This window comes from Ovis canadensis, chromosome 9 (assembly GCF_042477335.2).
Source record: "Ovis canadensis isolate MfBH-ARS-UI-01 breed Bighorn chromosome 9, ARS-UI_OviCan_v2, whole genome shotgun sequence".
NCBI classification, from domain to species: domain Eukaryota; kingdom Metazoa; phylum Chordata; class Mammalia; order Artiodactyla; family Bovidae; genus Ovis; species Ovis canadensis.
This window is the reverse complement of record NC_091253.1, coordinates 60,283,172-60,296,215: the sequence shown is the minus strand read 5'-3', so window position 1 is coordinate 60,296,215 and position 13,044 is coordinate 60,283,172. Positions and strand designations below refer to the sequence as shown.

The 13,044-nt window shown below is 39.9% G+C and overlaps 1 protein-coding gene across 2 annotated transcripts; it reads right to left on the bottom strand.

Annotated features, from left to right (window-relative positions):
- Nucleotides 1-935: 935 nt before the first annotated feature.
- Nucleotides 936-9,332, bottom strand: TMEM70 (transmembrane protein 70). Of its 2 annotated transcripts, XM_069600327.1 has the most exons (3): nt 8,722-9,332; nt 7,053-7,158; nt 936-1,811 (listed from the first exon to the last, which is right to left on the bottom strand). In XM_069600327.1, exons 1-3 carry the CDS (start codon nt 8,920-8,922, stop codon nt 1,354-1,356), a joined length of 765 nt encoding a protein of 254 aa, XP_069456428.1. In that variant the 5' UTR covers nt 8,923-9,332; the 3' UTR covers nt 936-1,353. The 2 variants fall into 2 exon arrangements, with proteins under 2 accessions (XP_069456428.1, XP_069456427.1); XM_069600326.1 differs by lacking the exon at nt 7,053-7,158 and having other exon boundaries at nt 8,722-9,064.
- Between the last annotated feature and the right edge of the window lie 3,712 nt (nt 9,333-13,044).

The window sequence follows — 13,044 nt, the reverse complement described above, 5'->3', positions numbered from 1 at the left end:
AGGTGGCAGTAGCCTGTTCATCTCTGAGAATACAGCCTGCCCTCTACTACAACCACAGGCTGGCTGATCCTAGCAGAGGGCAGGCTCTAATCTCAGAAAGAACACTTTTCTACTGTAAGCTATCTCCTGTAACCTTCTAGCAACTTGACACTTCATCTTTCCAAGAACTAGTGATGCTCCTATTGCTTCTCCATGCACTTCCCTCACACAGAAGGAAATCATAAAAATTAGATTTACTATTGTAGCAGGTGATAGGAGGCCTTGGGTAACTCTGTAGACTCGGTGTTCACCTTCCTCTCATACACAGGCAAGCCATAAAGATTAGATTAACCATCGTGGCACGTGATGGCTATTACACAGCTTTATACAGACTGGGTGTTTTGTTCTTCACTGTGACTCTGGCAACTTGCCCAGTACCCAGTGCATTCTAGGCATATAATCAGCATCTACCAATCTAAGTAACGATGTGAGGCCATTTGTTCCTGGCTGAAAATCCTTCACAAGAACCAACTTTCTACAATTAGAGGTAAAAATCTTAAAATGCCAATACGTGTTAAGTTAGCATGAAGACTGCTATTTTATAAAAGGTACTATCCATCTGTATGGGTAGGATCATACCAAAGTAGATAGGATTTTCCCTATGTGTGATAGAGTATACCAAAGGAGAGTGCACGTGGAGAGACAAGCAGAGCCACTGAAAACAAACTCCTCAGGTTACCATTTGCCTTCAAGCTAACCACACTCTACTGTACACAATCTTTAACATGGGCAGCCACATCAGAGAGGATAGGCAAAAACCTGTATTCAGAGCCAAAGGAAGCAGATTAACACTTGCTTTCTATAATGTGTGAATTCTTAGAGTTTCTACTGTGGGAAAAGGTAGTATCCATATCTTTAGAAAAGTTAATACACAAAGGAAAAACAACTCTCCTATATGCTTCTGAAATCCAATCCCCAGATGAGAATCATTTATTATATAAAATTAACCATGCATACATCAGCATATACATGTATTTTCACACCCTTTTAAACAAAATGGTAGAATGTTACATGTTTTGTTTTTTAAACATAACTTTTTTTATTATAAAGGAACACAAGTCTCTGAATTAAAAGTTCTGTCTGATACAATTTAAATTATTTAACAATCAGTCACTAACAAAATCAAACATAAAGGCAATTATCATACATTGGAACACAAATCACATTTAAGCACAAACATAAAAATAACAAACTCAGGACCTTTCCAGCAGTCCAGCGGTTAAGACTTCACCCTTCCAATGCAGGGGGCATCAGTTCGATCCGTGGTATCAGAACTAAAATCTCACATGCCATGTAGCATGACAAAAAGCAGACTCATTTCTCTTCTTTAAGCTGTTTCTTTTCACTGGCTTCTTCCAGATCAAAAGTGAATGGTTTGTCATAACCCATTAAATGGTTATAGTCTTCAGGGTTTGGAAAGAGTGCTGGATTAACTAACAATGATTTTGTTTTAGCATAAAATGTAGTAAACACATGCGTGCTGTTTGGAATCTTCACATCATTCTGGTGAAATACTGTACTTGTTTCGGAAAGTACAACACTGTAAGTAACGGCTTTGTAAGTGTCTGTTCTGGCCTCATGGTACAAGCGAATGACGTAGCCTTTTGTAAGAAAGTGAAGCAGTGCTGGAGTGATCACTGTAAAGCTTCCTATGGTGCCATAAAATAAGATTTGCAAAGGCAGACTTCCAAATATAACATTATTTTGTGCAAAAATGTATGGTAGAAACGCAAGGCTGATCAGACTTGTAGAGTAAGAAAAACACTTCACACCTAAAAAAAGAAAACAGGAGAGGATTAATACCATCCAATTAATTCTTCTTTCTTCCTACCATATTATTACCAAAACAACAAAACCAAAACACCTATATAGTGCTTATTATATTCCAGACTTTATTTTAAGCACTCTGCATATTTTATTCATGAAATCTATAAAAAAGTCCTATAAGATAGACGTATAATTATCATCATCATCACTCCCATTTAAAAAATGAGAAAATATCAGGCACTTGCGCAATGTCACATAGGTACCAAATAGCTGTGTGAAAATGTAAAGTCACTTCAGTCATGTCCAACTCTTTGAGACCCCATGGACTGACTATAGCCCACCAGGCTCCTCTGTCTATGGAATTCTCCAGGGAAAAACACTGGAGTAGGTAGCCATTCCCTTTTCCAGGGGATCTTCCTGACCCAGCATTGCAGGCAGACTCTTTATCGTCTGAGCCACTAGGGAAGCCTCACCAAATAGTGGTGTTGGGATTCAAACTCAGGCAATCTGACTCTAGGGTCGAGTCTGTTGGCTATTACAATACACCACCCAATAAAAGATTTAATATTACTTAAAAATCCTTAACAATACTATAAAACTTAATCCAGTCGGCAGATAATCAAATAAAATGCTCTGTTAACAAGTACTTCCACAGATCTAAAACAAAATGTTCAAATACAGGCATAACTTTATCAGGCTAAGTGCCCAACATTAAAACAGCGATTTTAAAAACAAAAATTCCCCACTGATGGTTAAGAAACGTGTGGGAGAGGTAAAATTTCCTCATCAAGGAAAAACACTCAAGTTAAAACAGTGACATATTTTTACTTAGAAAGATTTTTTTAAAATCACTGACTTCTGAACTATACATTTAAAAATGGTCAAAATGGTAAGTTTTACATTATGTCCACTTTACCACAGTAAATAAATAACTTAAAATGTAAATTTTCTTAGTTTGACTGTATAATTTTAACATGATTGAACACCATCTGTTTGGAAAATGGATAAGCTGAAATCCTAGATGGTCTGATTATAAAGTTAATTTGGAAAAACAAAGGAAGCAAAAAAGAGAGGGAGAGTTAGATACTAAAACATTAAAACAGTGTTGTATAGGCTCAGTACATGAACAGATCAATGGAACAAAAGCAGAAAGTCTAGAAACCTCACTGCATAGGGAAATTTAGTGTAAAGATATAATTTAAAACTAGTGGTGCTGGGGCAACTGGATAGCCACACAGAAAAAGATAAAATTCAAAACAATCCCTCATATCATATACCTGGAAAATTCCAAATAATCCAGAGATCTAGGTGTGTAAAATAAGAAAGCTATAAGAAGCCCTGTGAAGGCCTTATATACCTGTGAAGGCCTTATCATCTGAAAACAGAAAAACTTTTCTAATTACGAGTTAAAATATAGAGGCAATCAAGGGGCAAGTTGATAAGTCTGATCACATTTTTTAAATGTGCATAGACATAAATACCATAAACAAAATAAATAAATGAATTAGAAAAATACTACAAACGTATATCACAAAGGATTAACATACCGAAGATATAAAAGGTTGCCAGTATATGAGAAGAAAAAGATCAACAATCCAATAAACAAATGAGTAAGAAATATAAGCCGACAGTTCAATGAAACAAAAAATGCACATGAATGCACATGGCCTTTAAACAGATTGTGTGTGTGTGTGTGTGTGTGTTTTAGTTGACGCTTAGTCATGTCTGACTCTTTGCGACCCCATGGACTGTAGCCCACCAGGCTCCTCTGTCCATGGAATTCTCCAGGCAAGAATACTGGAGTGGGTTGCCATGCCCTTCTCCAGGGGATCTTCCCAACCCAGGGAGAGAACCTAGGTCTCCTGCATTGAAGGCAGATTCTTTCCCATCTGAGCCACCAGGGAAGATTACAATAAATGAAATGATGCTGAACTTCAAACATAACAAACATGTGATTAAAACCACAGTGAGATATTATTTTTCTGCAAAACTGGCAAAAACCAAAAAATCTGATACCATACATGTTGATGAGGCTGTAACACAGCAGTCACTCTCACACATCACTGCTGGTTGAAGGCTTCTTGTTTGTACCAGTAATTTAAAAATAATTTCTCCTTCTCACAGGTAGTTGTCATGACATTGGTACACATGGGATTTAATGGGGACCAAGCTGTCTGCTGAAGAAAACTCCCCTCTTGTTTCCCCATTATTCTTTTCACACTATAGTAGTATGAATGGTGTCCCCTCAAAATTCACATCCACCCAGAACCTCAGAATGTGACCTTATTTGGAGACAGGGTCTTTGCAGACAATTAAAAGTAGAGATGAGATCATCCTGGATTAGAGTGGACCCTACATCCAATGAGAGTGTCCTTAAAAGGACAGAACAGGACAAGCAGAGACACACAGAAGGCCTTGGGAAGTAGCAGGCAGAGACTGAAGTTATGCATCTGTAAGCCAAGGAACACAAAGGATGGCTGTGAGCCATCAGAAGCTGCAAGAGACAAAGAAGAATTCTTCCCTAGCGCCTTCAGAGCATGCACATGCCAACACTGTGATTTCAGACTTCTAGCCTTCAAAACTATGAGAACAAATTGTTGCCGTTTTAAGCCACCAAGTGTGTGAAAATGAATTGTAAAAGCCCTAGGAAACTACTACATACATATACTTTATTATGCCTGGTGGTGGTTGTGGTTTAGTAGCTAAGTCGTGTCTAACTCTTCCGACCTCATGGACTGTAGTCCACCAGGCTTCTCTGTCTGTGGGATTCTCCAGGCAAGAATACCAGAGTGGGTTGCCATTTCCTTCTCCAAGGGATCTTCCTGATCCAGGGATCAAACCCACGTCTCCTGCATTGCAGGCAAATTCTTTACCTACTGAGCCAACAGGGAAGCCAAGCACCAGTTGCTCAGGTTGAAGTAACTGCTATTTTCTAAACATATTCTGGGTTTTCCCATCCTGATGCCTTTGCTCATACGACTTCCATGCCTGGGATGTCCCTCTTTCACACCTGTTTATGTTCAAATTCTACTCGTCCTAAAATGAGAATACAATGACATCAGTAATTTCTGTTGCTGAATTAACAAAAACTGCCAACTAAAAGTCTCCTCAAATGTCTTTACACTAGGATCCAATGTGGTAGTTTAAAGAATCTCCAGGAATGGTACCTCTGCGTTAATGCCTCTCACTCAGTTTTACACAGAAAAATGATTAATTCCTGATAAGCATATAGAATGACTTTCTATTATAATATTGAAGGAACTCAAACATCAAATTCTGCTAAAATTCTAGAACTTTGAATACCATGCAAAATTTTGCTGTTCCACAAATATTATATTGTAACCATAAAGATCCTGCCTGACAATGTAGGAGACATAAGAGATGTGGGTTCGATCCCTGGATCGGGAAGATACCCTGGAGGGCATGGCAGCCCCCTCTAGTATTCTTGCCTGGAGAATTCCATGGACAGAGAAGCCTGGCAGGCTACAGTCCAAAGGTCGCAAAGAGTCGGACACGACTGAATCGACTTAGCATGCACACTAAAATTAATTCCTATTTATATTCTCTTCAGTTCAGAATTGAGTCAAGTGGGGACATGAAATAAATGGATAACCTTCCCTTCATTTGAAGGAATGGTGTCTGTGTTCATAAAGAAAGGTATCACGAGGGGTCACAGCTGACACATCTTAAGGGCATCAATCCAAGTATGCGAGGCTCAATCCAGAGACATGACACAGGCTCAAAGACCTACTCATGTTGTGACTTCTGAAGAAAGTACTACCATCCAAAACTGATTATTCCAAGAACTTCAGAACTCCTCTCAACACTGACTATAATCAATCCTTATTCCCAAAACGTTTTAAATTAGCTGAAGTTGTATTTTAAATATACTCAATTTTAATGTCACACATACTTGAGAACTTATAGATTTCCAGATTAAATTTCAGACAACCAAGTAACATCAACACAATCAAAAACGCACATGCCAATGGGGCACTGAAGTCTTGTGGCCAGCTGGGCTATAAGGTAATCCTCCAGATATTTCAGGTGTAAATGGCAACCCACTCCAGTACTCTTGCCTAGAAAATTCCACGGATGGAGGAGCCTGGCAAGCTACAGTCCATGAGGTCACAAAGAGTTGGACACGACCGAGTGACTTCACGATACTTTTTTATATAAGGATTATTGAAATGAAATACAACCTCAGAAACTTGAACAAACCACTACCTACATTCTTCTTTTCTAAATTATTCCATATTACATACTGAATTATGACCTAAGGAGACAAAATAACTTTAAATTTGTAGTTATTTAATACACTGTCTTTTCCTACTCCATAACTCCCTACCTACCACATGCAAAAATCACTAAGTAAATACATTTGCTGAAAATTCTGACCTAAAAAATGTAGACTTAATGTATCTTTGAATCATAATTACTCTATAGTGTAAATGTCTACTCACCCAAAATAACTACTCTTAAGTATTCTTCCATATTTGCTTCTCTGAATATTCAAACATTTTATATATATATACGTTTTGTTGCTAAACATCCTGAGAGGTGACCAAAGGATGAATCTTTAGTGCTCAGTCACAAGACCACAAAGTCATGAGTCTTCAAAAACCTTTAAAAAATCTCCTAAAGGGACTTTCCTGGTGGTCCAGTGGTTAAGAATCTGCCCTGCAATGTAGGAGATTCAGGTTCAATCCTCAGTGGGGAACTACAATCCCACATGCAGGAGGGGGAAACTAAAGGGATTGTAGATGCAATTGTAGGGGGCCTGCTGCAATTACTGAGACCAAATGCAAGAAAAGATCCCACATGACACAACAAAGATCCTGAGGCAGCCAAATAAATAAATAAATAAATTTTAAATTTCCTAAAAATGCAAAGGTCTCAACCTCCAAATCCTTTATTAAATCTTATAATCTTTCCTTCTGTCTTGCAATTATGAAGTGGTGGCTCGGGGGTAAAGAATCCACCTGCCAATGCAGGAGATACAAGAGACATGGGTTTGATCCCTGAGTCAAGATCCCCTGAACCACTGGCAACCCACTCCAGTATTCTTGCCTGTGAAATCCCATGGACAGGGGAGCCAGGCGGGCAACAGTCCATGGGGTCTTAAGAGAGTCAGACAGGACTTAGCAACTAAACAACAATAAAAATAGTTAAGTATCATATGCTAAGAACCTTTTTTATAATCAAAAGGGGGAAAAAAGGAAGTACCCTCATTTATGATTACCCACCAAATACTGTTCGGGCCAAATTCCCAGTATAAATCAGCCTTCCATCTTCTGATTTGTCAAGCCGTGTATGTGAACATCGAACACCTCTTTCCCAACAAACAGGGATCTATTGAAAGAGAGACCATGATGTGAGTGCATAATAAATTGCATTTTAGACCAAGTTTTAAATTTTTTAAAGTTTATTTTGAAAAATATAATAAAAAGAATGTCTCATATAGGGTGATTTAAGAAATTCTTCCAAATAATCTACAGAGCTAAAGAACTCAAACTGAGTACAGAAAGGCTTTCCTTAATCCCACTCACAAGTAGACACTGAACTGGGAGTTTGAAGACCTAGGTTTGGATGCCAGCTAGAAGCTTGTTAAAGTGTGACCTTAAACAAGTAAAAAGTTAGTGGAGTAGTTTCTTCTATTGCATGTCACTATCACTCAACTGCAAAGATTTAAATGCATTAGTTTTTGTTAAAAAAAAAAAAAACCTCACTTTATTTAAGCAAAACACTGTAGATTCAGTGTTTATAAAGCCCAGGTACTTTTTAATACTTCTAAAATATGTATACTGCTGCTGCTGCTGCTGCTAAGTCGTTTCAGTCGTGTCCGACTCTGTGCAACCCCATAGACGGCAGCCCATCAGGCTCCCCCGTCCCTGGGATTCTCCAGGCAAGAACACTGGAGTGGGTTGCCATTTCCTTCTCCAATGCATGAAAGTGAAAAACGAAAGTGAAGTCACTGAGTCGTGTCCAACTCTCAGCGACCCCATGGACTGCAGCCCACCAGGCTCCTCCGCCCATGGGATTTTCCAGGCAAGCGTACTAGAGTGGGGTGCCATTGCCTTCTCCGATTTATACCACAGCTATTATTTATATATATATATATATATATATATATATATATATATATATATTCTTTCCCCAAACTCTGTATCTATTCCTTGTTCCCTATAATGAAAAATTTCCACTTGAACTCCTACATCAAATTTCACAGGAACAGAGTTCCCAGAACCTCTGAAAATGACTTTCACTACACATCCTCTCAAAGACGTAAAAGGCATGCCTAATTCCTTTAGGCTGAAGTTTAATTAGATTTCAATTCCCGCGTTGGCTTTCCAAGTTTCAGCATGTTTGCTAATCCTAATATTTTACAGGGCAGGATTAGGAGACAATTTATTCAGATTAAAATAAGAAGGATTAACGTCTTTATCCCGTCCCCTCCCCCCCACCAAGGGAGCAAAGTAACTCCTAAAAATAGGGTCACCCAATAAAAAATACAACAAACTCAAAGATGTTCTCCTAGTTTTTTCACTTTCATACACGTGGCGCATCTAACTTCCTTGAAGATTAGCTCTTACAAGCTTGGGCTCAGGACAGAAAAGGCAATAAACTGAGTCCTCGCTAGATTTGCAACCATCTGTAAAGTGACTGGAACCGCCCAGAAAATAATCACTTTCCAAGGGACACTTAGATCCGCGGGTGCTGTGAAGCCCGGGATGCACCGGCCTGGTCCCGAGGCCCAAACATACTACTCCCGCCAGCCTCGCACTGGGCTCCTTCCGTACAGGAGCCGCCGGGCAATAAGGGAGAAGCTGCGGGGAAGCCGGGCTCCCCAAGCCCGTCGCTACTTCCACCCCCTCCCCCGCCCTCACACGGGTCCGAAGCCCTCTAACCGCCGACCTGGGCTCGCACCCGACGCAGAACAGGCGCGGCAGCCGACAGCCCCGTGCCCCCGACGCGCCCTGAGGAGCCTCTGCAGGAGGCCGCTCTCGAGACGGCCGCTCTGGGGCCTCGGAGCGCGGTGGAGGCCCACGGCGCTGTCCTCTTCCCGCCGAGCCGCAGTCCGGCCGCCCACGGGCCGCCCACCGCCAGAAGCAGCATCCCGCACCCAGCTAGGAAATGCGACCGCACTCCGGCGGCACCGCGGCACTCTAAACCCCTGCTTCTCACCACTCCCGGGCCGGAACGAGCCACGCAGGCGCATCCCCCAGAAGGCCCGCTGGCAGGCTTGGCCGCCGGCGCGTGCGCAGAACATACGGCACGCCTGCAACGTGCCCAGCCTCGCGCGTTCCCTGCGCGTAGAGCTCTGCACCCGACCAGACCCTTGCTGCGGGGACCAGCAGACGCCCAGCTTGCACGCTGCTTCCCCTTGTCGGAGCGTGGTGCTCTTTATAACAGTGTGGAAGAACTGATGGGAGTGTGTGTGTGTTGTCTGTTGGTCGCTTAGTCGTGTCCTACTCTTTGCGACCCCATGGACTGTAACCTGCCAAGTTTCTCTGTCCTTGGGATTCTCCAGGCGTGGACGGAAATGCCAGACAGGCTAGATAGTCTTGGCCTCTTTGTAACAGTGTGGAAGGATAGAGGGGAGAGCCATGCTCAAAGGACAAATCCTGGAAGCCCGAGTTAAATGTTTCATTCTCCTGGGTGTCATTTTCTAGGCTCCCTTAAACATTTTCTTTATGGAAAATGTTTCTAATCTATTGGCACAGAGGAATAATACATTACACGTTTGAACAAAAATGAATGGTAATTTGATCCAACCAATGAGTTGGTAGAAAATAAGTGGAATTCGTTCACTGACTGTTGATAGTTGTCAAATTGTTTTCTGAAATCATTCTCATCCGTGTACCGGATAGTTCCTTATTTGTTAAAGAGGTATTGAGTGCCTTGCCTATTGCCAGGACTAGCTCAGAAGCTGAGGCTATAAAGATACTGAATAAAACTGGGAATCCACAGTGCTTTATGTTGCACGAAGTGGAATCCCTTCCAAGTTCAGAGAGAGGGCTTTTGTCTAACACTCAAATGAATTGCTCAAGGACATGCATGAACTGAGAAAGCAAAAGATGATTGGGTAGGGGCATCTGGGTGGAGAGCAGAAGGGTAAGGAAACCCAGAACTGCTCTGCCATGTGGCTCACAGTCTTGGGTTTTATGGTGATAGGATAAATTTGCAGGTTGTCTTTGGCCAATCATTCTGACTCAAGGTCCTTCCTGGTGGCTCAGGCATTGTTCAAGGAAGATGTATGCCAGGAAGAAGGACTCTGGGAAGTGGTCAGACACGCTGTGTCCCCTTCTGACTTTTCCCCAACTCTTCTGGTTGGTGGTGGCTTGTTAGTTCCACGTTCCTTACCAGGACCTCATGTCATAAAACAGCTCACACAAATGGTTACTATAGTGCCTGGCCAGGGTGGGCGGTTTCAGCCAGTGTGCTTCCCCTAACACATAGTGAAGGCAAACCCAAAAAATGTTAAAATATAATATTTTATTATAATTGAAATATACCAATTTATGAAATGTTACAGAAGCCCAAGACGCAGAATGATTAATTTAGCCTGAGAATAGCCAGAGGTTCAGGTTCAGCTGAGTATTGAGTATCCAATACTGACTAGTATCCAACTAGTCAATACGCTCTTTATTTCAGAACCATGTGTTTTACTCAAAATGTTATTTGCATAAGAGAGGAACAAACTAATAGTCTAAAACAGCGCCACCTTCACAACTCCAAATCCTGTCTACCTTTTTCTGGGTATCTAAAAGGATAAAATAATACTATCTCTTTATGGACAATTTCACTTTCTTTTTTGTTTCGTTTATTGAAGTATAGCCAATTTACAGTGTTGTGCTAATTTACTGTACAGCAAAGTGACTCTGTTATACACATATATACATTGTTTTTTCATATTCTTTTCCATTCTGATTTATCCCAGGAGACTGGATATAGTTCCCTGTGCTATACAGTACAACTTTGTTATTTATTAATTCTAAATGTAGCAGTTTTGTATGTTTCATGGATACGTTCATTGGTGCCATATTTTAGATTGCACATAAAAGTGATACCGTATGGTATTTGTCTTTCTCTTTCTGACTCACTTCACTAAGTGGATACTCTCTAGTTGTATCCATGATGCTGCAAATGGCATTATTTTGTTCTTTTTTTATGAATGAGTAATATTCCTTTGTGGACTTCCCAGGTGGCTCAGTGGTAAAAAAAAAAATCCGCCTGCAGTGCAAGAGATGCATTTTCCATCCCAGGGTTGGGAAGATCCCCTGGAGAAGGAAATGGCAACCCACTCCAGTATTCTTGACAGGTTGTTTCCAGGGCGTGGCTATTGTAACTTCACTTTATTTATCTTCTGCTTACCTTTTAACGTCCCTTGACTCTCCTGGGGGTCCAGTGGTTAACACTCTGTGCTTCCAATACAAGGACTGCCAGTTCCATCCCCAGTTGAGGAACTAAGATTCCAGATCACCTGAGACCAAAAAAAAACAAAAAAAAAACCCAAAATACTTCTACTTTAGTGTACTGCATATTACAAACAACATCAACTAGCCATTCATATACGGATACATATTTAAACTTGCTGTTCACATAGTGTTTTTTAATAGCTTTAATAGCTTCAAAAAGATAAACTAAGGCACACTAAAATTTCTGAGAGTTTATTTGAGCAAAACTTTATTCCAGTCTTACAACACCAAACTTGAAACAGTCATGAGCACTCCACTGACAGGAGCTAGGGGCAAGATTTTCATAGAGAAGATGCACATGCAAAGCAAGGAAATTATTTGATTGTTATAGCTTATGCTGTTGCATTATTTGAGAAAAATCTCATTGGATGTTTGTGATTGATTGTTCCTACCCTTGAGGTATTCACAGGATTTTATCTGGGGGTGCTCATTAACCTACCAAGATATCAGAGCCATCTCAGTCTAATGCCTCTTTATATGATTACTCCAACAATATATTGAGAGAACCTGAATTTTTATCTTCTGTTAAGCTTAGTTTCTTCCTACAGAAACTGTGGGCAGATGGAAATACTATTTGGTCTACTCAGAGTTTCTAAATAGCTGAAATGAGATCATATTCTGAAAATTTTGTGCCGTAGAATTATATGAAACTATTATTCATGGTTAAAGATTTCCCAATTCTAGTAGTTTAGAGATGTTTTTTAAATATATACTACTTGAGTGGGATTTTAGAATGATACTAAGGCTGTTTACAAAATAATCCTTGATTTCCCCATTCATACCATCTGAGAGGGTTTTAAGATGGAGGCTCATGGAAAAATTGAAAATGGGTATCCCTTGTAGAATGTATGGCCACCATTATTATATGCAATTTTTGTTTGTTTTTTAGCTGTCTTTCCTTCCCATGCACCACGCCCTTTCCCCTCCTTTAACTTAAGCTTAAAGACAGAATTGTGTGATGGAAAAAAGAAAAGAAAATTTTTGGTAAAGCCAGTATTTGATAAGAACCCTAAATACTTCTTTATAGTGCATTGGAAGTTAAACCAGGAGAGTCTTTTAGGAAAAGAATTTGTCAATAGATAATCAAGAACTTTTAAAATGTTCATATTCTAAAGAAACAGAAACATGGTCAAAGATTTCTGCAGATCCTGAATACACTATTACATAAAGTGACTTAAAAATGAAAATAAGGTCAATGTCCAACATTTAAGGAAATACTTAAGTGACTCACAGTACATTTAGTGTAATTCTATAGACATTAAAAATGATGTTGTGGAGATTTTGGTTACAAAAGTGTGGGTTATTGAGGTTTGTTAAATAGGAAAATAAATAGTATAAAGAACCATATAAATACAGTATAATCTATGTAAAAGCATATTAAAACACCAAATGTATCTTCAATTTCTACATTTTTATAACCATGTATTGTTTACTATATGTAAATAATAAATTATTATTTACATAATAAATAATATCCTAAGTAAATTTTGCATTTTTAAAAAACAATCCTTGACTAGATGTTAGCCCTAAATCTGGCATTAGTTAGCCTCAGCATCCTCACCTGAAAAATTCTATCATTCTCTAGGCAACTAACATAGTGATCCTTTTAGAAGGTGATAAGGCAATGAGGAAAGGGAAGTTTTAAGAGGGGAAAACAACACTCCTGAACTAAGGGAGGAAAAGATCAGTCGAAAATGAGCCCGCAGCCTCCTCTTCTCACCCCATTGCCTCTCCTCCTTACCAAACTCTATTCTGAGCT